Here is a 26244-nt window from a genome sequence, read left to right on the forward strand (position 1 = left end):
ATGCGTTTTCTCTAATACATGTTTCACAAAAGTAGACTTTACATACATCGTTGAATTCAGAATAGAATTCTGCACAGTAATAAATTAAAAAAAAAACAGTTGAAAGAAAGTTGACTTGAAAAAAAAATAATAAATACGCCCCAATCCCTTTTCAAAAAAAAAAAAATATATAGTAAATGAGCTCTAATGGGCTCACTATAGTGTATTTAGAGCCATTTCATATAATTTTTTGTTTTTTAAAATCCGACTATAAATGACGAGAGTTTATGGCTTGCGGCGTTTTTTAGAAGACATGCTGTATGTGAAAGATATATTTTTCATAATGAACTGGTAGGTGCATACAAACAAATTGTATTTTTTATTGATCCCTTCATTTTTCAAATTTCGTAATACTGTAATTTCATTTTTACTTCATTAAAGGTATTAAATTATATAAAATTCAAAAAAATTAAAAAAATCCACCAAATGAAATTGAACAATGTTCTTCGATACTAGAAATCTAGGCATGCAATAAACATAAGACAAAATTCTTAAATGCTAAATTGAATTATATCGGCAACATGCAAAATTAAGTTTTTTCAGAAATGTTGCTATATCTTAAAAACTAAGAATTTAGATATAGAACAGGCTTAATAAAAGTTGAAGTGGACCGATATGTGAATAAAATAGAAAAATAAAAGACAGGGTGTTCCATTTGAAAAATTTCAGAAAATCCAGTTTGAACTTTCTTAAAATAATCGTATTTTAAACAATGCCCTGTATAAAACACTGATATTAGCTAATATGGGAGCCTTTGCCTCTGCAACTCTGTCAAATATTTCTGCTCCAAGCATTAGTAGTTGAAAGTTAATACAAGTTCTTAGAAGTCATGTTTTTTCCAAAATTCGAAGAATTTTCTACAAAACTTGGCAACCCCGCACTAAAATGATAAACTGTTTATATTAAATTTTCTCAGAAATCCATGTTTAAAAATATACAGGGTGTTCCATTTAAAAAATGTAATAATTGGCGTGTCCCGTTTTACTCATCGCCCTGTGTGTTTCAAATTAATTTTGTCGTTTAGGTTTTTTGATTCTGTACAACGTTCATATAAACTTTTTTTCTGTATTATGAGTAACGGGAGTTATTTTACTTTCTCACACTAATGGCCCACCCTGTACATTTTTTAAAAGAAAAAAATTATGTTTGTATATATCAATCGATTACCAAAAAAATATTTTGTAAATTTATGTGCAACCATTTTTGAGACGGGGTCAGTAACCCATATTTTAATTTTTTATTTCACAAATCTCATTTCAAATTTTTTCATCCTAAAACAAAATGTGACCATTTCAACATTCACCAGCCCCCACTAGTATTCTTAAAGAGGTTTTGTTTATTACTACGGAATAGAAGAAAGAAATGGCTATAATAAATTTCAATCTTTTAACTTTACCTCAAAGCTACTATAACAACAATGACAACCATCGAAGAGCTGCGCTTCTTCTTGTACAGGGTGTCCTGAAATTAATGAGACACATTTAAAATTGATTTTTATTATTTTAAATTACCCCAGATACAGACATCCGATGGATTTAAATCTGGGTTCCGTGCGGGCCAGAAAACCCCCAAATCCAAATTTTCTAATTTTTTGAAAACTTTTGAATTCAAAATTTTAACTTTAACACCCTGTAACCACAAATGGACTAAGGTAAGATTAGCTACATCACACAATTTTGATTTAAGGAATCTAGGTACCCCTGTTCTATGTCCCATTAATTTCGGGACACCCTGTATAAAAAAAAATTAATGTAATTTCAGTTTTGCAAAAGCTTCTAACTCCCCAAATTGTGCCGTTTCAATTTGGGTTCAAATAAACTCGAATCGCTTAAGGAATATGTACAAAAAATGGCAATAACAATTAGTGCTGGATAAATTTTATTGTTTGGCAGAATATGGCAATTATTTCAACACTTAAAAACAATAAAACAAATTTATTAAGCTACCTGATGATTTAAAATGTTTAAAACAGGAAAAAAAATACTGATCGTGTCGAGGAATATAAAATTTTTGTTTTCGTTTTTAATAAATAAATACCCTACGGATAACACAGCGCGATGATTTCACATAATACCGTACACTTCCCCGCCCTTTCTGTAATCGGCGTTTCCGATTATCCTGTTGGCCTCCTTGAAGAGAGCGCAGATCACCGATCCAGACTCTCTGGTCAGGTTATGGCCGAGGGCTTGCAGCCCATCAACGACTTGCTGAAAAGAAATACAATTGACACTTTAAACAGTTGAAAAAGGACTAATAGACGAATAACACAGCCCTCTGGGAAAAAAAATTCAAATCCAGTGTGTATTTGACGAAGATAGCTTTTGTTCAAGGTTATTTGAAGGTCAGCTCTTGTTTTTTTTTTTCATGTTAATTCAAATTTGTATCTCTGAATTCTAAAAAAGTAGGAAATTTTACGTTTACTGTTACAGAGGTAATTTTCCTGACATCCTGAGTTCACCTGAGAGGTCCGAGGAGGGGATATGACCTTTAAATGTCCTTGACAATTAAAAAATTGCAACCACATCCTCAAATATAAAATGTTGTCTCGTTCTTTCAGAATTTGGAGGACAAAAACTGTATTACCATCAAAAAACAAGAGTTGACCTTCAAATAACCTTGAACTAGAACTAACGTCAAACCAACAGCGCATTTGGATTCAGTGGCCCCAAAAACATTTAATTTTTTTTCGTAGGGCTGTGTAATTATTGCCATTTTATCAATTCGACTTTAATTTTACCATTAAATAACTAACCTGTAATGTACCGTATTCATAATCCACCCTCATCGGATAGAGTTGATGATGGATTCTGGGAGCATCTACAGCCTCCTTGATGTTTTCGCCAAACCACAACGCTCTCATGATTACCTAAAAATAATAAATTGCTGTATTAAACACATTAAGAGGAAGAATTAATTTAATATCCATCCACGTTATAAAAAAAACGGACTGATATGTAACATTGAAACTCTACAGGATGTCGCTATATTCCAGTGACAAAGTCAAACGTAGCTGATCTCTGACTAAAAATAAGAAAGAAGTCCATAACAAAACAGATTTGCGAAAACATCACATTTGAGATACAAGGTGGTAAAATTTTAAGTTACTTTTATTTGTTTTACTGTTGTTTTCGGTAGACGCATTGACATAATCTGACGATCTAGCTCTAGCCGGCTAGATCGTCAGATTTAAAACTTATAAATGTAGTTCAATAATCACATTTGACGAATAGAAACCAAACTGCTAAAAATACAAAAACAGGCTCTCTTCTTAAGTCGATCTCGTCTCAATAAAAAAAATTGGAGAGACTAACAATAAGTTATTCTTTGAAGATTATTTTAAACGGTAATTTGTACCTTCTGTCAATACTCAAAAAAGTGTTGAATCGTATGAAATAAATAAGAACAACAAAAAATAAACTGGACTATCACTATACATCAGAAAAAAAAGCCAATTCTGTAACCTAGGGCCAAAATAAGATGTTCGAATAAACCTATATGTATTGTAGTGTTAAAATAGAATTCTCGAAAGTCTTTTTCTCTTGTTTGTAAATTTGCGAATTGAAAAAAGATTTTTAATAAGAACGTTGAAAACTTGTAAAATAAAGAACAATATCATACACTTATTTTTCATCTATAACATCGTTAAACTAATTGTCAGCAAATTATTACAACCGAAGTTGTGTAAATATGTTATTAATAAAAGTCTTAATACATTTAAACTCTTTTTTTTAGAGAAAATCTAAAGTTTCGAGAAAATCTGAAAGATGCTCTCATCCTTTCTGTTGAAGTTGCTGTTTTTCAGTATTACTAATTTCTTTGACATAAACTTCTTCATTTTACTCCAGAAAAAGAAATTGGATTAAGATCTGGAGATCATGGCGGCCACTGAGCATTTTGTCCTTGTCCAATCCAACGATTTGGAAATTATTTATTATTTAAGGATTTAAGTTGCAGTCTGTAACAATATGTGATACAACTAGATGGTGCTCCACCTCGTTATGGTAGAAATGTCATCAATTATTCCCAAATACTTGGGCGAATTAGGCGAGGCCACAATGCACTTGTTCAATGGCCACCACGATTTCTAGATTTTAATCTAATGTATTTCTTTTCTTATGGTAACATAAAGGATATTGCTTGTGCCGATAGAACTAATCCTAGTCAGCATATTAGAGGGAATCCTCACGCTGGATAACAAACTCCGGCAGAAAAATGTCTTTGAAAACAAATGTCTTTAAACAAATTTAAAGCCGTCCTTGGCGTGGCAGCCATCTGTAACAGCCGCGCTGATGGCGGTTTTGACGATTTAAATTTTGTATTTGAAAATGCTGAAATTTATTCAAATGTCGTTTAAAAATAACACAAAAAATTAAATGAAATACGTTGTAAATAATACTGCAACACACAACACACGTGCACAAGATGCACAGGGTCAGCTTATATTTATGGTTAACTTTCTTAATTACTTTTCTCAAAAACACAAGCATTTAGACTATCAGTTACTTAATAAAAGCACGCACTTACTTCAAAAACACCCTGTATATCTTGATTTTTTTTTGGTTAAATATTACGATACATCACATTAAATGTTATCAGAAATACGATGTAGGCATTTTTGTTTACGAATAAAAACCTTAGAATCGAAATAATTTATAACAATGGTTAACGGAAAAGAAAATTTACCTGCGCCACGGTGGTGGTAATCTTCGTGCCCCCCGAGGCCCCAACGACCATTTTAACCTCTCCATTTTTATCCGTAATGATGGTCGGGGACATAGACGATAGGGGCCTCTTGCCCGCCTTCATCTGGTTATTGGGCGAACCCGGCAAGCCGAAATAATTTTTGAAATACGGGAATGAAAAGTCGTCCATGACGCTGTTGAGTATTATGCCCGTTTGTTTCGACGTCATACCAGCACCAAAGCTAGAGATATATATACATTAAGTTATTATTAATCATTTCAAATAAACAATATCGTAAACGAAAATATATTTGCTTTGCTTGGACTTTAATTTTTTTTCACCAAAAATGTATTAAAAGTAGTACAATATAAAAAAGAACGGAGTTAAAAGGGCTCCATAGCAAGTAGGCAGCCAGTAATACATTTTTAAAGATTTTATTACACAATTTGTCTAAATATGAATTAATGCACAAATAACAGACTTTCCCCCATTGTAACACAGATTTTCTATAAAATGGAGTTAGTTTGAAATTTGCTGCTTTTGAACAAACGGGATCGTAAATTACAAATTCTTTACAACAAAAAGTAATTTGAGTCTCAAACTAACTCCATTTTATAGAAAATCTGCGTTAGAATGGATGAGTCTGTTATTTGTGCATTAATTCATATTCAGACAAACTGTGTAATAAAATCTATAAAAATATATTGCTGGTTGCCTATTTGCTATAGTCCTCTTAAAAATTCTTTTTTTAAATTGTAACTTTGAGAGTCTGACAAAAACGGTAAACTATTATTTTTGCTTAAAGTTAACGCACTTACTAAATATTTATAGAACTCGTAACGGACACAGCATCTCCGTTGGGTGCTATAATAGAGAAATGCGCTGTACCGTGGTCCTCGTTCGAGTAATACACAGCTCCGTAATGTTTAGGATCCGAACTCGTGGAGTTATCGTCTATTCTCATTCTAATACTGTCGGTATACTTCGTAGACGTCAAATTCGATAAAAGCTGAAATGAAACACCAGTTATTGAAATAGCTCTACTCTTAAAAATACAGATTGATGCTTTAGATTTCAAATTTGAGGTACGATACGACTATGACGGAAGAGATTTTTGTACTCACGTCGGTTATATTGACAAAATTTAAATCTCCCAATTCCGTCCGTTTGGCGTAAGCATATTTGAAGGATTCGATGATCCTGTGATACGTCAGGACCGTGTTGTTTATACCATCGAGGCTGTATTTGTTAAAATTGTAGCCGTCTAGGATTTTTAAGATGAAGCCCAAGAGTGCCCCCGAACCCGGCGGTGGTGCGGAGAATAACTGGTCTTCGTTGTTGAACGTCACTGATATAGGTTCCATCCACTCAGCTCTAAAAATAAAAAAATAGTGCTTAGACCAAGATCAATAGTATTGACACGTCATTAAAAATTAGTCGCAATTTTAAAATCTAATTTAGCAAATTATCCAAATTTTCTTGTATAATGTTATTTAGCTTATTTGTTTTATTTCTCCGTTATTGTTTGTATTTAAGTTACTTTGTGACTCGATTTTATATTTTGATCGCTCATATGAAACTTATATACAGTGTGTCCCGTTTTTCAGGTTAACACCTTTGGAAATGTGAGAAGGCTGTGGACTTTCCGCAAGCGAATTTTTTTAAAAATAGTACCCCTGAAGGGAGGTTATATTCTACTAATCATTTTGTTGATGGAACAAAAGCCTGGCCTAGTACGATTTTTTAAAAAGGTCGTTCTTCCAGTAAGTGGTATTAGGCATTTTTTTATCAAAAAACTAATATTACCAGGCTATTCAACACCCATCAAAATACCCATATACCAAATCTGAACGACAAATGTCTATTGTTTTTTTTTAATGTGGTGCCAACTTCGAAAAATCAAAGTATCTGTATTTTTTCTTTGTTCGATTGGTCTTTGTTTTCACTTTCATGGCAATCTTTGACCTGCTTATTATAATTTTTAGTCGTCTAATTTTTCGAAGTTTGGCACCACATGAAAAAACACTCAATAGACATTTGTCGTTCAAATTTGGTATATGGGTATTTTAATGTGTGTTGAGTAGCCTGGTAATATTATCTTGTTGACAAAAAAATGTCTAATACCACTTTCTGAAAAAACGACCCCTTTAAAAAGTAGAAGTAGTCCAGGCTTTTGTCACATCAGTACTATTTGTAAAAAAATTGACTTGGAAAGTACACAGCCTTCTCACATTTCCAAAGGTGTTAACCTGAAAAACGGGAACACTGTATATATATTTTTAATTAGTTTAAGCTTTTATGTTATAAGGTAAGAAATGCTATTACAAAGAAACTTACTCGTATTCCTCCAAATCTCTCTTCGTGATTATGCTTCCAACTTCATTAAGATCTTCCAGCAGCATTTTAGAAAGCGTACCGTTGTATAGATCGTCACCCCCATTCTCCGCTATTAGTTTCAACGTTTGGCACAGCTTAGTCGGGACTATCTTCGAACCGGCTTTCTTAAATTTATTGTTCTCATCATAAAACCATTCTCTGAAATCAGAAGCGATTGAAACAAAAATTTTTAAAATTTTGTTAACATTTTTCTACTCGTTACATTTTTTTGTTTTAAGTTACGAATATTTGAGAATCAAACTAAGAAATTTCATGTAACTTACTTGAAATTCGGGTCATCGTGAAGCTTATTCTTAAACAGAGACATGTACTGGTGATTGGTCATGTTGTATCCCTTTTCGCAAAGTTCGATGGATGGTTGGATCAGCTCTTTCCACGGTAGCTTGCCAAAGCGTTTGTAAGCCGTCCAATATCCTTTGAGTTCGCCAGGTACCGCTATGGATAGGTGGCCTAGGAAACAATCGAGATAAAACAAAGGATATTTTTGAAAATTAAATCCCGACTTACCATTTCGAGACAGTTTCTCGTCATTCTTATACATCTCACTTTTAGCGTTTAGAGGTGCCGTTTCCCTGGCGTTCAGAAAGTAAGCCTTTTTCTCTTCCCTAATGTAGATGGTCATTAAAAATCCACCTCCGAGGCCCATGCTTTGCATGGTAACGATCCCGTTGCAAAACATGGATGCTATTGTCGCATCTATCGCTGATCCATTTCTGTCCAGAATGTTCCTGTACAAAAAGTGCATTAATTTTTAGGTGTTCCTATCCTGTAAATGCTAAAATCAGAAATGTGATTTTTAAGAAATTTAAATTTTTTTGGCTCCAAAGACAAGGGGGCCCTCGAAAAATTGTCTTAAAGGGATTTCCTGTCAAAAAACGTAGCACCATCAGATTCCACGTCATAAAACCTCTGTGTACCAAATTTAGTGATTCTCGTACAACAGGGTTCTGATATAAAAAAAAATTATATTTAGGGGCGGACTTCAGGGGGCTGTAACTCGGAAAGAGGGGGCCACTTGGCAAAAATTAAAAATACACGGATCCCCTAAATTTGTCTTAAGAATCTGTGACCAAATTTTGTTGCATGAATTTCGGGACACCCTGTATTTGTAAGGGGTTGAAATAATCAGAAAGAAATTTAAATAAGTACCTAACCCCTTTGCTCCAAAGAGGATCAATCAAGGGCTTGATTTTATAAATTTAATTTTGCCTAACGAAACATTTTTAGGTATTGCTTTAAGTGTAAATTATTTCTGGTTATTTATTTAAAATTTTCCTTTTTCACTGTAGCAGAAATACCAAATCAAATAAAAAAAGTAACTCTTTGCCTCGGCTTGAAAAATATTTGTTATGAAATCTGAAAAAATAAATAAGTTAATTTTATTCATATGCAGCAGTGGTTTGACTGAAGTTCTTATAAAGTCGGTTTACCTATGAGAATCAAGTTGCTTCATTTGTTAATTATTGAGGTTATAGTTGATGTGGGAGTGTTTTTACAAGTTTAAAATTTCAGTGAAATTTTAGTTAATTATACCTGTGGATTATCGAAAATAATAGTAAGTAAACACCACATTCTACATACTAAAGGTCATGGAAATAAATTATTTTTGACAGTTATCCAAATTTCATGAGGACGAATTCATAGTAGTATTTTGTTTCAACATTGTTTAAATATTTATGTACGTTTCACTACGAAACGCAATAATACTTTACTCATTTTTTTTGACAAGCCAAAAAACCCGAATTATAACATTTATCAATTTTATCATTTGATTTTGTTCAGTTTCAGTTTACAATATCTGCATTAAATTGTTATGCTCTTTGACAAGCCTCTAGGTTCTAGGTCTAGTCTAGACGTTTACGTAGTCAAGTTGTCGAGTTTGTTGGCAAACATTAATGACCCTGAATTTTTTTTGTGAACAACTTGGCTAAGGTCTGGGGAATGTAAAAAAAATAAAAGAACATAATATTAAATATAATAATTTTATTAATTCGATCATATTATCATCACAGATATAATCTGCAGACATTCAACTTAGTAATTAATAACACAGAGCACAGAAAATAACCTCAGAACACCAACATTACTTACAAATAAAATAATACAAAAGACGTAAATAACTATCTTATGCTTTATTTGTGCGGCCTTCGATTTATTTTTAAAAAGTTATTGCATCGTGTATGGAAATCGGCCTTGGGAGCGAGGTGAACATAAAGTTAAAATAACAAATATTATTCCGTAAAAAATAAATCACAGTCCGTTAGACACGCCGTAGGAAACGTCTTTTTTTTTCTCAATAAATAAAACGTAAATGCGTTCGCACTCACTGGAATCGGTCCCGTTTGGTTCTACGAGGCCTTCTTCTTGTTCTGTTCGGTGTTCATCAGCTTCGTTAAAATCTTTCTGGAATGTCCGCTGGGGTCAAAATGGTTGGTGCGAGTCTCTACCTCCTTTTTACTGCGTTGCTTGCCGCTGTGGCCGCTGAAGATGTGCTTGTCATATTCGAAATTGTAGTGTTCGTACTCGTCGAAATGAGCCTCGGACATGTTGGTTTGGATTTCTGTCTTGCACTAGGAAATTTGACTTTGAAAGTTGTTTTTTTTTTTGTTTCGCACTAGTAACTTGGATTGCTCGGCACTTTGATTTGCTTTTCGGTTCAAGTCAAATACTGACGATTGGTCGAGCAAGTTCACCGCTTTTATAGATGTCTGTTCTACCTGCCCAGCGCAAGCGCGAGAAATTATATCTCCTTCACGGTTACCTATGTAGGTATCCTTTTTATTATTTTTTTTAATTGTAGGTAAGTATGTTGACTTAATTTAATGAGACGAAGGATAAATTCTCTTCCTTCGAACCTTTTAAAAATTCATTGAAAACTAGTTTACATGTAAACAGTAAATAAATCCACAGTCTACCTCCATCGAATTCGAGTATTCTAGATTAATGAACTCCAAATAAGAAACTCGAAACCGGTCGTTGTGGAGATTGTAACGTGCAGGATATGCGGTTAGTTAGAAACTAGAAGATTGTGACTTCTGGAAGTTACATCAGACGCCGCGAACTATTAATTAGGCGTTTTCATTAAAAAATTATATGTTTTTATTAAGCGAAACAAGTACCTAGTATTGAGGTAATTGCGATTACCAAGTTGCGATGAAAATTGCCTTAGTTTTGAATACTTTTTCGTCTGGAACTAAACGAATGTACAAATAATTTAATATTTGTAACTGTTTATCAATTTAAATCTTAAATACATTGGTTTGGTATTGAAAATGCAAACATGACGTGGTCCTTTCGATGTAAAAAAAAAAAATTGCAATAATCTGTGATACCTAATTGTTATTCACGGTTCCTTCTAGATAGGCGAGTTTTAGAACAAAAATTCCGTAGTTGTATGGGTGACAAACCTGCGTAAATGTGTCTGAAGGTTAGATAACAGAGAAAAATATTGAATAGTGAATAGGTTGTTATTAATTATCAATAATTTGTAAGCATAACTGCGTAGTATACTACTGGCATACGTGTAACTTATTAAATTGCGCAATAATTAATTGTTTCAGGTGATTTACTATTAAAAATTTATGTGGCGTATACTTAAAAATGGATATCCATGTATCATATTAGATCTTGACAAATTTTGCCTTAAATTAAGGAATCAAAGTTCTTATTAATTTTCTCGAAAAGATGACGGAATGAATTACCGAAAAACGCTAAAATTTATTTTTAATGACGGTTCTAGGACTTACAAAAAATTCGTAAAGAATATTTAGTGATTAATATTTTTCTTATTAATTGAATTAACTTCAACTATCGTGTATTGCCAGTTGATAAACAAATAAAAAAATGTACTGATAACGCTGTTTATGTTTTCATATTCATTATCTGTTTTTTTCCAAGGTTCTGGAATTTTCCTCGACAATTTACCAGATAAAATGTATTTATATTTTATTGTCTCAGCGTGTATCGCACAATACTAAACTGTATTTTATTATTGTTTATGTGTTTTCGATTGGCTTCGTGCTAATTCGATTTTTCGGCGCGTGTCTTTCGACAGTCTTGGAATTTTTTTGGTAGAAATGCCTTCCTTTCGGATGTATTCTCAAAGCGTATTCATCATAATATTGTCCCATTTGTTTGTCTTGTGTGACGAAAATTATCGTTACAAATTGAAACATTTTATCTTTGTTTACCACAAACTCGTTAGGTAACTGGCGGTTTTATAATCAATTGATTTTTCTGGAGCTCAACACTCATGTATTTTCATTCATTTAACTGTATTTTATAATATGTTTAGTGAAAAAAATTATACGTTAGTAAAGGAAGCCTTGTTGAGGAAAAAGTATTTCCGTGTATTGCACAATAATATATTTGCATTACTAATGAAATAATTATCTATCCAAAAATAAATCGCTACTTATGCATGATAGTAAATAAACTGTTTTGTTCTTAAAATATAAAAGGCGTTGAGAATTTAACCAAATTTGCGTAATATTGTAACAAACTTTATAGTCGCAATGAAATATAAAACGTATTTGGTTGGTGTTGGTAGATACATTTTTGTAAAGCAGATAAGATGACACGTATCACAAATTGTGCAAAATTGCAGTTTTTGCAGGTTCCCATAATTCCAAAACGTTAGACTCAAGTGGTAAAACGTATTATAAATTGCTACATTATTTTATTACACCAATTATTAAAGAAGTGATATTTTTTTATAATTGCCGGTTATAACAACAGGAGACCTTGAATCTTAATTTTGGCTTGGTTCACTTGCAGAAAAATTGTTAAAAAAAGATAAAATAGTTTTAATTTTTAATTAATGCACCGGAACTCATTATTTTACCCCAGCAGACTGGTCACGAAAACGGAAACATCCTGTGAATAAATTACTTTACGATTGTGTCTTTGACCATTTTATACAGCGTATAAGGTTAAAAAATACCATCAACTAAATAATTAGCAAATACTATCAATTTGGAAAAAACAGAGTAATTCTTCGTTTCATTTTTTTTTTATATTAGGCGAGAAAAAGTTTTCTTATCATATACTTTTAGATCACAAATCACGTACTTTTATATCATAAAATAAGAAACAAAGTATGTGTAATCGTTCTTATTTTAATTCGTTTGATACTGATAGGAGTACATAAAATATTGCTTTGTTTTGTTTTTATTCAAAATAGAAACTAATTTAATCTTTGAAGATTCCATTAATAAAGGACTTTGTATTTGAGACTTCTTTGGACAAATCCAATAATATTCTTTCTAACAATTAATGTACGTTTTAACATAAGGTAAGTTATCCGTAACGCCAGAGATTTTACTTTTGCATTTTTCAATTTCTTTTAACATTTAACACTAGAGCCGTTATATTTATTGTAAAAATTTTTACTTATTTTTTCATTAATATTAACAATATTTCGAAGCCGTTTTTGAAAAATCATGCTTTAACACATAATTGCCAAACCGTTTTTGTATTCTCGAATTATTATTTAGAGTTTTGAATACAAAAGCTTTGCTGCCTAGAATAAAAAAACTACTTCTCAAAATTGTTGAACTCCTGTTCTGATTCTATACAGCAGGCTGTCTCTTCTCGTCCTGTATATATTTCTATAATAGCAATGTTCTAAATTTATCCCTTATTTTTATTATTTTATTACTGGCTGTCTGAAAACACAAAAACGACTTACTTTCCAATTTCTGCACACGGCGGTCCATCGGAGCAGACGGCTGCCTTTTTGTAGACGTACATTTTCGACGCCGACGGCGGCAGAGGTTTCGTGGGGTTCGGGGGGACCAGCTGGGACTTCTGTTTCGGGGAGAAGACGTCGGTGCAGTAGGCTAGGACTATGAGGATGATTATGAGGAGGATGATGGCTGTGCCGATTATGTATTTCCTTTTTAGCCTGGGCCTGAAAACAATGAAAATATTTTTAAGGAAATTTCAATTATTATGTTGCACGGGGTGTTCTCTATGTTGCGGCACTTTTAGTCCAATTAAATAAGCCTTTAAATCGAAATTTTGGTCAACTTGCCTGAATTTTTGATATGAGTTAGGTTGAGGTATGTTATAACAATAAGTGACAGTATTTTTTTGTTCAACCCCCGGCCAAGGATGAAAAAAGTTAAAACAAAGAGGTTTTTCAAGATAAATCAAAAAGGGTAAGGGCTAGAAAAAAAAGTTTCGTATAAAAGTTGTAAAGCATACAATTCTACATAAAAGCTCTCTTAGCTAAACAGAGATTTTAACGAAAACAGGTTAATTTAATTTTGTCAATTTGTTTACATAAATCATATTTTTAATTCTTTTTGAGTAAATATGATTTTCTTATAAATAAAAAATATAGATTTTCTGAAATAAAAAAATAAGGGTAGCAACCCCCAAACGGGGAATCACTTGCGAAATATTTGTTTTTTATCATAAGTAATTTCCATTTTGTTTCATTTCAAAATATTCATTAGAATCCCAGAAATATTGAAAAAACTGTTTTGGGGGGCGAACTTTGAGGGTGTATTTCACCCCGTAAATATGTTTTTCCGCCGATAAAAAAAATACGTGTCTCTTTGCATTTTTTAGAGTGGATTGTAAAAAAATAAAAAATTCATTCGTTTTTCTGCTTGTTATGATTTTTTAAATTTCTGAAATCTTCCCTTAACTTCTAGCCTCCCTAACTGTTAATTTTAATAGTACAAGAAAATGTCAAGATACCATTTTTATGTAGAATTGTATGCTTTACAACTTTTATAAAAAAGCCCTTTTCTAGCCCTTGCCCCTTTTAAGTTATCTTGAAAATACCTTTGTTTTATCTTTTTTCACCCTTGGCCGGGGGTTGAATAAAAAATTACTGTCACTTATTGTTATAATATACCTCAAACTAACTCATATCAAAAATTCAGGCAAGTTGACCAAATTTTCGATTTAAAGGCTTATTTAATTGGACTATTTGGAGCAAGATCGTTAGAAGTATTTCTGGACTTAGTGCTTTTGTTAAATTAAAAAAAAGTGCGCTTGCCATTAGCAATTTTGCTATAGGTTTTGTAAGCTATATGGAAGAAAATGAATAGCACTGTTTTAAAAAATAACTAATATGTATTTCCAAAATTCGGCCTAGGGGTGTCATTATTATGTTCTATTATAAAAGTTGATTGTTTTTCCATTTCATTGTGGAATGTTTTCTCTATTTCCTATTTTGCTCGTATTTTGCGTATCTAAGTATAATCGTATTTCTTCGAATACGGTTGAACCTACTCATTATTGTCATATATTTTCTAATTCATTACCTACTTGTTAGCCAACGCCCATATCTAATGCAACATTATGGATATCATGTTATTAATTTCGAAATCTCCATTTGCTCATTTGAGTTGTGAGGATTAATGTGGGTTGTCTTGCCCAAGTGACTGACAGTCGAGTGAAGTAAAAATTTAATAATTCTGCCTGGAGAAATCTGTACCAGCTCAACTGTTATGAATATTATTCTCTTAGTCGGGAGGCTGATCTCTTTTTTAAGTTATCGCCATGTAACATTTTTGATGTTAAAAATTGGAACATTCGTATAAATTTTACTTTGTTAAAGTTTATTTCGGTAAAAAAACTTTGAAGATCTTCAAGCGCGACTGAGAAAACAAATTTTTAATAGATGATCTCTCTAATGGACTATTCCTAATTTTGGACAGTCGTTGAACCGAAACTAGGTTGTGTTAGATTTAGAATCCTACATATTAGTGAGTTGTTTAGCGACTTCTGTACGTTTTCTTTTTATTTGTCGACATTTTTATCGTTTGTTAATAGATACCACTTATAAAAGTTTGGAGTCTTAATAAGTAATATCACGTAGTTACTGTTTATTATTTGTTCTGCATTTTGTGATAATTTTGTAGGTTATCAGTCCAGTTATTGTGATAGATTAAATTTTGATTGACTTTATTAAATATGGATAGGTGTCAGACAAACTTTGCCTGGTGATAGAACTCTTCAAATCGAAAATATTTCGTATAAATATGTTTGGGGAAGTACTTACAAGTGCGGGGAAGTACTTAGAAATGCTCAATTTCCGAGATATAGCGTGTTCAATTTGAAATTGAAAATGGGGTTTAAAATTTCGAAAAAATCAATATCAATTTATTATTTTGTCTTATGAAGAATAATAAGTAAGATATCTGTGAAAATGTTTAGTTTTCTATAAGTGTTATTTTTATTATTTTGAAGTTCTATCACCATGTAAAATTTGGTTGATAATGCATTTTTTGACGCTTTGTATATTCGTTATCAGATGGTTTTCCTGTGTTTGAAGATCTTCAAATTTGAAAATTTATAAGGCCAAAATGAGATAACTTTCACCTTTTTTAGGTCTAACTTTTTAATATACATTTTTTTAGTTTAGTTAAATTGACAAATATTATTCCATTATACTGCTGACGCACATTTAGATTTTCCTTATATATAAATAGAATCACTACCGTCACAAAATTGATATCTTAATGTTTTTAATATACCTATCGTTTTTAACAATCTAATGTCACGGTAGCTGGTAGTATGTATTTCATGAAGTGATTATTTGGTTTAGATACAGGTACTTATCTTTGAAAATAAATATCTGTATTCGGTTTGTTTGTAAACAAAAAAAAAATCATATTCACGTATTTCGATTTGTCACATGTTACCATACACGGTACCCAATTTATTAAATTTAACGTCTTTTTCTTGTTACATCCACCTAGTCTATAAAAAAATGTTCTGCTCTATTTCCCAACGAACTCAATTTTTCAAGTTGAACGGTTTTTGATTTTTCGGTTGCGCTACTGATTATAAATGTAATATTTGAATTCTTTTTTAAGTAATATTTATGGGTCAAAGTATTAGCCTAGGTCTATATTTTCCTTGCAATTAATTTTGCATATCACGAATACCACTCGATTGCGATATACTTTATTTACAAATTATAAAATAAAAGCGTCAGCAATTGCAGAAACGGTTCACTGAACGCCACCAGTGTTTTGTAAATAGAATGCTGAACAAGGGAATCGACAATAAACAACTATTTGTTGATACAACAAACTTCACCTCGTTATTGAAACATTTGAAACTTTATAAACCTCCAGCGACATCTAGCGGTAACGCTCCAAACTAACGTTTCTGATAAGTCAGCGCGCTGCATGAAAAACCGCTTTAAAATTGTTTCCAAACTTTCAAATAAGCGGAAGTATTTTTGAAACGGGTACGTACTTGTCTGCATTTTCCCGGCTCGATGGTTCCACGTCCCTTTCCTGGTTGCACCTCCTGCTGCAGGTAAAATTCGAGAAATCCCTGTGTTCCTGGACACACCTCCTCCGCAAAAAATCGACTTTTCTAGCTATCGGTGGATGCAGTAACAACTTAAAATCAACCATTGTTCAGACGGATTTCTTTCATTCCTGGCGTATGGGAAACCGAAAATTTGGGACGACTGACATATCTGTCAAACCGGTTGGGGTGTTGCGGTTAGAAGGGCGGAAATCGATATTTTGATTCGGAGCGCCGCGACGCGCAGGCGTCTGTAAATTTTCCGCGATTTTCCAGCGGTTTTTATTATACTTTCTAGGAATAGATTTAAATTTATGGAAATAAAAATTAGTCGAAGCTTTAAAACTAATGTTCTACAGTGACCGACAGTGTTTACTAACTAGAAGAACCCTATTTTTGTTATGGTTTGCCGCTTCGATCAAAATTGCAAGTTTGCAGATATATTTGCAATAATTTCATTCTAATGATAGCTATTACGACGATTATTATTGTTAATCCGTATAATTATTTATTAATATTGTTTCTGAATCGGTTTATGATGACATGTCTTGTTATTGCTATTATTTTTAAATAAATTCAAGGAAGTATTTAGTCTTCTACTGTCCGAAAGTCGCCGCTTAGAATAATACAGGGTGTTCGATAAGTATCTAGTACTCTCAGAAGCATATAGGGAAAGTCAAAATACTACTCGTATTACTCGCTTATATATTATTTTTCTGGTGTTTCTCCTAATGGAGATTTCGGGAGCCTGTTTTTTGCAAGTTCATTTCAACTTTTCTGTCCTTTTCATTCTACATAATTAGAAACGTGAAGAGTAATTGTGTTTTATAAAAAAAATGTCTTTTACATGAATATTTTATGAAACTTTAACCTCTCAATTTCTTAAGTTTCTGTTTTTTTATTTATTTCTTATTTACTTTTCAACTGTACAATATTTTGTAAAAAATACTGTCTATTTGAAAAAGATCAATTTAAATGATTTTTCAAAATAATTCGCTGGAACAATTTTGGTTAAGAGACTAAAGAAAAAGGCGATGCGCAACTTATAAAAGGAAGAATTCTACAGAGAATACATTTTGAAGGTACGAATGATCTCTCTTAAATACGCATGTAACTATGGGATGTAACTAAAATACTTGGTCAATTTTTAGATACTCTGAACATTTTACTTTAAAGAAAGGCATTTATTATTTATTTCCATAAAATGAAAGGTTTTTGAGATAAATTGGTTTTTGAAACAATACTAGAAACAATAAATAAATGAGCAGCAATAACTAGAATTAAATTTTTTAAACAAATTATTTCACGGATTTACTTTATTTAACTTTACCAAATCCAAAAACCATTAAAAAAATACGTTCAGATTAAAAATAACCATTTTTTCCTCATTATTGTCATTGTAAGTATATAATATACCGGGCGTTTACTTTTTAATGTTCTAACTTTATCTATTAGTTAGATAGTTTAATTTTGAACAAAAAAAGTTCATGTGAAAATCGGTCTTAAATTGCTTCTAAATTGCGATACAGGGTATCGAATTAAAATATTTTTGATAGTTTTTTTTTCTAATGAATAACAAGTAATAATAAAACCAAATTGAGTATACCTTATAGCAACATATTTTTTAAGAATGGTCTACAAAAAATTCAAATTCCTACAACCACCAGTGGCGTGGTAGACGGGTAATCAGTTTAAAGAAAATTTCTACGTCTATGATTTTCTTTTTTTTTCATATTTTATGATTTTTTGAATCACTGATCAATTTCAAAATTGTCTTAAAATTAAAAGGTTCTTAGTAAATGGCATGAAATTCTTTTGGTGCGTATTATACAAGTTACACAAAATTTTAGTTGATTTTTCGAACTAATGTTTATTACTATTTTTATAACACTTTTGTTATGTCTATTGATTTGAAAATATGATTTAAAAACAAGCAGTATCTACAGAAGAACACAGCAGTAAGCAAAAATTAAAGTAAATGTTCAAATTGAAAACCGTTTTGTTCGAAAAATAACTGGGCAACATTTTGAATGTATTTATTAGTTCTTCTGGAGAAAAGTATACCTGCTGCTTGATATGACCACAGCCAAAGTAATCAAGGGATTAAGGTCAGGCGAACGTTGAGGCCACTATACAGGTCCTCATCCTACTTATTTATCTTGGTTAGGTTAGGTTAGGACTTTTGGGCAAAACAAGTTTACAATCTTAAAATTTGAAAGTTATTACTTCGGTTTACATGAGGACTTTCGTTAGTCCAGACGGTCTACAAATCAAAATTTGTGAACAAGTGTTGTAGTGAAGTACTTTTTTCTTCTTTTATCATATCTGTATCTTCTTTCAAGGACAGAGATGGTCCCTAATCATTTAGACCATCATCTTTCAGTGCTAATTAGTCAATTAAAAAAATCCAAACCACCACAATAACAACTATCTAATATCAGTTAATGGAATTCCAATCAGTTAATGGGATTCCACTCTGTAAGATCGCGATAAGAGCAAATGAGGTGTTTATTTTTTACTTGGAAAGAGAATGTATTATATTATAATTATTATATAAGTAAATAAATTTCACATTTTAGGGAATAACTATATTATTATCTGATGACGAGTCAAAGAAATATTTCTCCAAACTCATAGATAGCCAGTATTTTCCGTTTTCTAAGTATATGATTCTTAGAAATGTGATACTGCTAATTATTAATTACTGATTCCTGCCGAACATGACTTTCATATATATGCGCATAGATTAAGATATATTACTTTTCTACGTAATATGATCACTAGAGCACCCTGTATGTAACAGATGAAACATAAGACTACAATAAGATGAACAGATTTTTACAGGAATTTTTTACCTATTTACTCTGATCACAAATTAAAATTTCTTCAAACAACCTGTTTTCGGATTCACGCCACATTAAAAAAAATCTCTCACCTGTGTCGTTTCGTGTAAGCAATTTCACTGTCGTCTTCGTCCGAAGCGTATCCATTCTCCAAACTGTCTAATTTTTTATTTTCTTCCTTCTGGACCGTCATTTTTTATGTTGAATATTGTTAGACGTTTACCGGATAGGACTATTTTTTTTTTCGAGATAAGGACGATTGCAGCCGGTATGTCGAAATGCACTACTAGATTGCACCCATTGTAGAATCACTGCCGGACAGGTAGCGAAGCGATTTCATAAGCCAACTGTGCCAGTGTGGTGCTCGCTTACCTACTCGGTGGCGGCGTCCTTTGCGGTTTAATTGAGATAATCAGTGTTTGGAAATCGAGCCGATTTTAATACAGTGTTTTTTGGTTCCAAGTATGCGTACAGGTTTAAAAAGGAAAGTCATTCGTTGAGCAATATCATTTTTAATTTTTTTTGATGTAGGTAGTCATTGTCTGATGCAATATGCAATCATTCTGTACCATCTGTAGAGGGTTTCCCATTTTTTTAACGTAAAAAATTCGTATCTTGTGATTAAGGTTCTTATATAAAATTTTCGTGTCATTTCTTCAGAACTGGGGGTCAAATTCATTGGCGGCGGGTGTATTTATTGTAATTTTTTAATAAAAATTATTAAAATTATAATTTGAATTGTACGTCAACGAAACAAACGTATCAAATTTGTTACATCGTATGACGCGTTGACAAATTCTAACTTGTTTCAACCAGATTTCTGTACACAGTTTGGAGCATTTGGAAAAAAACAGACTGAAATTGTAAAGATAAAATTGTGCGACATAAGTATTTATAAATGGAGTAAAATTAGATATTAAAAATGTAAATTACTGCTTTTCTGTTCAATAGTTGATTAATTTTAAAGATATCACTTAAGAAGAATAAAAAAAACTGCCCATTTTTGGCATATCTCATATCCAATATTGGTGAAGTATTTTGTATTTTGTATGTTAATATATTTTATATAATCTAAGTTGTATAGAGACGGTTGCAGAGCAACAAAAACAAAAAAGTTGTTGTTGAAAAATCAAATTAAAAATGATGACATATTCTAAATTCTATTAATCTAATTGTGTAGTTGTACCATATTCAGGAAATAAAGGAAATTATTCAATCAGCACAAGAGTTTATACAGTCCACTCTATCGATTAACAAATATTAAAAAGACAATATTCCAACTAGGTATCTATTTCAAAACATTGCGGTGAATTTAAATAAAGGTTACTGCATTTTATAATGATCTTTTTCAGCAATTATTTTTCAATTACATCTCGGTTCTTTTCTTAGCTTAGCAGAAAACAATGTCGTTGTCCATATCGTATCTTAAATTCCATTACTCCTTTCTTCAACTCTTTCAAGATGATTATACGTTTTTTACTTGAGATATGATATGAATATATCTCACTAGATGTACAATACCTCAGATTGAATGTTAGATTACGGAGCAATTAGATGATGTATTATGTTGCAAGATAATACTTGGTTGACACATTGAATAATTAGTCAGCTGTGAACATAAAAAGTTTCTGTAAACTTTTTAGGGGTTAAAAACGAAACTTATAAAATCCTGTTTTTTTAAAGGGATATAAGCAATTTAGTTCGAAATTGTATTTTGTCCACAGCTGTACGTACACCTTTAGATAATTCGACTGACTTCATTTTTTCTGTACACTTTATTTTATGTTAGGTACCGTGTTTTTATGAGCATAAAATTCGTAATTATCGCTCAAGTGTAAATTAAGCAATCCATATCTAACAAATGAATTAAAACTCCTCTAAATACTATTATAAGCAAAATGGTTATTGGTATGCAACCAGTAATACTTCATTCGTGTCTTGAGAGCAAACAATAATTGGAGAAAATTTGAGTTTTCTATTTGTTTCAACCCTTAAAATTAACGTATTATCATTTTTATTTATGTCTGATCTTTGGATTTTCGGACATTTCTAGAAATATGGCAAGTAGTAACTATTTCTGTTGCTACTGTTATACTATCTACTACTTTTAACCAAAACTCGTTTTTTACTTACCAATTTTTGACGCAATATAAATTATCAGACTTTGTTAACATTTGTTGGACAGTGTAGCTTACACTACAAAAATTAAAGTGTGTCAATAATTTGAAACTATTTCTATTGCCTCCAATTTCAATAAAATTTATTGAAGCTAGGAGATTTTTATCACTTTTTTAAAGATTTAACTTGACTGATTTTTTTATCAATTCATTGGGTTCACTTTTGTCGTAGATCCTAAAAGGTCTAGAAATATTTTTACTTCGTACTCTAGATAACTTCTTCATACATTTGTTATCCAATCTAAATACGTCATATTATTGGCGATGATAATAACGAGTGAATATTATATGAATAACGTTTCTTAGAACCCGCGGATAATAATGTAGGGGTACATTTTTCGAATAATTTTTAGAATATACGTGTTGACTTTATCTCTTACAATAATAACAGGATTTGATAGAATACTATAAATCACCGATGAGCTATGCAAATGCTTTCATTTTTAAAACTATTCGGGATTTACATTTATTATACCAATGAAACTAAAGAAATTGACCAAATTATGTTGGTACATATAAGTTATAATGAATAGTAAGTTCTTTAAGAAATTCTAATTTATTTGAAAAATTTTTACGATTTTTACGACACCAATTTTAGACATTATACAATTTTACCACTTCTTTTTATTTTAAATATATAAAGGAATATATTTACACACGTTTATTATTAGAATTACATGAGTTTAATATACATTATATCTATTATAAATAATTTAAATTGTAAATCGATAATTTTCGAGATGCAATATTGAAATTAAATGATATTCTAACATACATTTGAAGACGTTTGTTGCTGAATGTTGAAACTTAGGTAAATAATTCATCAAAATAGCGAAATAAAATTTTCAAAATTTCTGAATTTCAAATTTAAGATACACTTATCTACTGACATCAGATTAAAACGAAAAAAGTGGTACATTTTCATAATTTTTGTGTTAAACTTCTATTATAACTACATTATCATAGCTACTACCTAAATGATATAAAAATAGGAATTCCTGTAAAATAATTGATAAAAATAGCTCTCAAATTGGCGTTTCTTGTGGTGGTATAAATAGATTCCCTACAACTGCATAGAGCTTTTTACACGTTACATTTGTTACATGAAAGATATCTGCACTCACCATAATTTCCTTCCTACGGTCCCATCCGCTATATTGAGTGATGTAATGGACATGGTTCGGCCTGGGTGTGGGGAATTTAGTCACTAAACCGGTCCAGATCGGCTGGCCTACGGCAAAGAACAAAGCACGTTCATCACCCGTCGAAAAAAAAAATATTAGAGATAATTGGCCAACGTTAATTCAATTCCGAGACTTTGCAGTCGATAGTAGTCCGGTTATCCCCAACAGATTATTAATATTGGAATTGTCGATTCAAAAAGCAACTATCGCAAGCAATTGTATTATATAAAACTGTATAATTCGGTGCAATTTTCTTGCGGGAATTGAATAATGACACCGTTTGTCTCTTGAATGCGCATTCCATCGAAGATAATTGTTGTCGTTATTAGTAAAACATTGTTTTTTTATATCGCGTTCTAGAAGTCGGTGGATATTACAGTGTAAGTGATACCATCAAATATTTACCTAAGAATTTAACAAAAACAAGTGTCACGTGCCTAATAAGTTTGCAGCAATTTTATTTATCTTTTGAGTGACCGAAACTAGCTTTGGACCCTAGAGAAACGTATCTGTTACAATTTCTTTTTAGTAGGTAGTACATAGGAAATTATTTGTTGTGTAAATAGTTATATGTTAATAACGGTGATTGAATTAACCCACAAAATTATCTATTTAAAATTATCACAACTTATGTAACCACGAGAAAAGAAATCGATTTAGTAATTATTTTTTTAAGTTTGCAATGTAGGTACGTGAAACTGAAACCATGTGTGATTGATTATGTTCTCACTTCAGAAACGATAAAAGTTGTTGTATTCTAATGCCAGTAGTGAAATTATACTGAGCTATGTTCAAGCAGCGAGTCCTTTGCATGTTAACAAACAAGTTACTGAATATAACTACGTTACAGGTATAAACAACAACGAATGCATTTAGGGAAATCCAAAATATTGTATGATAAACATATGTATAGTTGGGAGGATTGATGTCATTTATGTTTGTAAGTCAGCGAAAGTGTTCTTTTTTTGTAAAAATGTGTATTTTCAATGTTTTGCGATACTAAATCAGGTAGAAGGACCTGAATTTTCAAGTATTTTGGATACTTTCTCAAATTCATAGATAGAAAATCCGTTATTCCATACTTATTATTTTTTTAATAGATTTGATCATTTTATGGAAAAAAGAGATTCGTATTATTAAAGATATATATTTTTTTGGTAGCTGTAAAGGCAAATCCATAGTTGATTCTGATTTTGATACAGAATTTCCGCTTATAATTCTCAACAAAAGTATAATCCCTCTCTGCCTCTGTCGAATCACTACGTCATCATCTATTAGTTCATATAATTCTAATGAAATATGATAAACCAAATATATTTATTGATTTTATTTTATAAATGCTATATATTTATGTAACACTTTATATCATCGCATTTCACCTAAGGAAATGACCTATCGGTTTTGAAGAATTTCAGTGGTCAAATAAAAATGTATGCAACTATTCTTAAAATGTATTCTAAAATTAAATTTAGCAAATCCTTCCAACGATTTCCTTGACAGTGTTATAAATATGGTTGTTCCGGATGTGAGATTTTTGATATTCGCGAATACGTATACGAATCCAAATATTTCAAGCTTAGAGTTTTTGCGCAAATGGTGGTATTCGGGAGCAGGACATAGAAATACATTTTATTTCCTGACTAAACCAATAATTCGATTGATTTTAAATCTTCATCAGAGCTATAATTTATACAAGAAATTAGAACATTGTATATAAACTGATTTTTTTATAACATTAGGCATCTTATAGGTCGGGATAATCCACCTGATATCGTTTTCTTGCAACAGCATCCTTTTACTCCTGACAAAAAATAGGATCTAACCATATCAACTTTTTCTTGGTTCGTATACATGCTTTTTCATAATATCACAGAAAAATTTTAAAATGAAAACACGAAAATACACTGTACCATCATCAAACACTGAAATAATAGGTCACAAACTATAACAAAAAAATCGTAACAGAATAAAGCGGTGATTCGGCCATTTCCGTTTCACCGAACTATCGTAGCAGTTCGTTTTTTACTCGCGTACCATCCCTTCATATCATGCCACGTGTGAGGTCAACTGGCAGAAGTGGCAATACGAAATTTTAACTGAACAGAAACTAACCTTCGATGCACTTGATAATCATTTGGGACAGGATCGGATTTTGCTTAAACTTACACTGTTCACGATTTAATTGTATGACTGAATAAGAAGAAAAGAGTAGAAAAATAGCGTATTTCGTTTAGAATTTTACAACTTTTTAATATTACCTGTTTTAACTTTCCTAAATGCTTCCTTATCTACTTTTCGTATTGACAGTAGTATAGTTAGCTAAATTAGTTCAAGGTCGGAGTCATTGACACTGACATTCACAAATTAAGTACATGCACTGTTTATAAAGAATAGTAACACATAATTTTTTGTAAAAACTTGAAATAATTTAAAAAAATATATTTCATACCAATCATAATAGTATTTTTAATTATGTGAATAAAAAAAGAATTTTCGTATTCAGGGAAACGTGTATTATTATCCCTAAAAAATTAACCCCCATTTCAAGTTACATCCTGCCTAACAGTAAGAAGATTTAAAAAGTTATTATTTTTGTATTAAAATCATTAAAATTGTTTACAAAGCGCATACATGAGTTAAAAAATTATTTTAAATGCGTCTGAGTTTTTTAAAACAATTCTAGTATCCCAAAATGTTTAAACATTTTTATTAAATGTTTGTAATGGTATACATATATCGAACGCCTTGTATTATTTACAGCCTTAGGGCTACAAGGTAAGGGAAGATTTAAAATAGATCAGGAAGTAAATCTGCTATTTCTTTATCTGTTTACATAATATAATAAAATTTGTTTCCACGATGAATACCAAGATTAATTTTTTTTGTAATGAAACATGTTTTCTTACGAATCTTATTTGTTTACATGTCACTCTTGAATATTTGGAACATACCTAGTTATAAAATTATAAATACATGTACATACAAACATTTTACGTATGTTTTGAAAAAAAGGCTGCTAGCGTTAACAATAAACAATATTATCAACTGTCAATATTATTAATACCTGAATAATTATGAGTTAGTTTTAATGATATGAGATATGCAATTAAAATAATGAGCCGCGAGGCGGTGCATGTAAAAAACAAGAAAATGACGGATTTTGGCTTTTTCCCCGTCAAAAACGTATCTACAACTGAAATTTCGTTTTTAAGGCGCGTCAGTCACTGCCTACCGCTCACATTCAGACCCGAGCGATTTCGCCGGACCTATCGAGCGAGGCTCCGACTTTCACAAAACGATTACGCGGACGACAAAACAAACGGCAAAAGAACGGCCAACTATTCCAGAAGTCACTATTCGAAAACGGAAGAGCCCGCAGGGGCTCCGCGTGGCCGCGAACGGATTCAATCACACACGGGCGGTCCCAAATCAAAGCGGTACGTACGGTTTTCAGTTAGTGGTGTTCGTGGCTGACCTCATGGCTGTGTGGATGGGAGCACTGTGCACTGTGAGAGGTTATAATGTTAAATAAATCTGCAAATTGCACCTGAGTCGCCGAGTAACACGTTAAATTTGGCCAAGGCGGCGCTGCCGGAAAGGTGGGGCCGATCCGAGAGTGACTGTCGCCGAGTATTATTT

General features: G+C 31.7%; 3 protein-coding genes across 5 annotated transcripts in view; 1 reads left to right on the forward strand and 2 right to left on the reverse strand.

Annotated features, from left to right (window-relative positions):
- Positions 1–1900: 1900 nt before the first annotated feature.
- Positions 1901–26134, reverse strand: LOC108903460 (glutathione hydrolase 1 proenzyme). 2 transcript variants are annotated; one of them, XM_018705656.1, is made up of 11 exons: positions 26051–26134; positions 22546–22652; positions 12809–13030; positions 7627–7847; positions 7383–7569; positions 7060–7257; positions 5847–6096; positions 5541–5731; positions 4723–4963; positions 2792–2905; positions 1901–2246 (listed from the first exon to the last, which is right to left on the reverse strand). In XM_018705656.1, the coding sequence occupies exons 2-11, from the start codon at positions 22596–22598 to the stop codon at positions 2103–2105; spliced, it is 1821 nt and encodes a 606-aa protein (XP_018561172.1). In that variant the 5' UTR covers positions 22599–22652; positions 26051–26134; the 3' UTR covers positions 1901–2102. The 2 variants fall into 2 exon arrangements, with proteins under 2 accessions (XP_018561172.1, XP_018561171.1); XM_018705655.2 differs by lacking the exons at positions 22546–22652; positions 26051–26134 and adding an exon at positions 19337–19586.
- Positions 8587–26244, forward strand: part of LOC108903462 — a 105567-nt gene continuing 87909 nt past the window's right edge. Inside the window, exon 1 of one of the 2 annotated variants that reach the window (XM_018705659.2) lies at positions 8587–8674. Coding sequence is in view for 1 of the 2 variants with exons in the window: in XM_018705657.1 (XP_018561173.1) it covers positions 26084–26113 (30 nt within the window). In the remaining variant the exon portion in view is untranslated. Of the gene's footprint in view, positions 8675–26067; positions 26114–26244 lie in introns of those variants that run through there. The other variant, XM_018705657.1, reaches the window with a different exon arrangement.
- LOC108903463 (nuclear protein 1) lies at positions 9086–9807 on the reverse strand. The gene has a single exon (XM_018705662.1). The coding sequence runs from the start codon at positions 9663–9665 to the stop codon at positions 9468–9470; it is 198 nt and encodes a 65-aa protein (XP_018561178.1). The 5' UTR covers positions 9666–9807; the 3' UTR covers positions 9086–9467.

This window comes from Anoplophora glabripennis, unplaced genomic scaffold (genome assembly GCF_000390285.2).
Source record: "Anoplophora glabripennis isolate ALB-LARVAE unplaced genomic scaffold, Agla_2.0 scaffold82, whole genome shotgun sequence".
NCBI classification, from domain to species: Eukaryota; Metazoa; Arthropoda; class Insecta; order Coleoptera; family Cerambycidae; genus Anoplophora; species Anoplophora glabripennis.

Bases quoted from the DNA above. Each gene is read 5' to 3' on its own strand.
- LOC108903463 (XM_018705662.1), bottom strand. From the start codon at position 9,665: ATGTCCGAGGCTCATTTCGACGAGTACGAACACTACAATTTCGAATAT.
- LOC108903460 (XM_018705655.2), bottom strand. From the start codon at position 19,437: ATGACGGTCCAGAAGGAAGAAAATAAAAAATTAGACAGTTTGGAGAAT. The intron at 6,097-7,059 runs GTAAGTTTCTTT...TTTTATTTTTAG, and splicing joins AGAGATTTGGAGGAATACGA to AGCTGAGTGGATGGAACCTA. The intron at 2,906-4,722 runs GTAAATTTTCTT...TATTATTTTTAG, and splicing joins TTACCACCACCGTGGCGCAG to GTAATCATGAGAGCGTTGTG.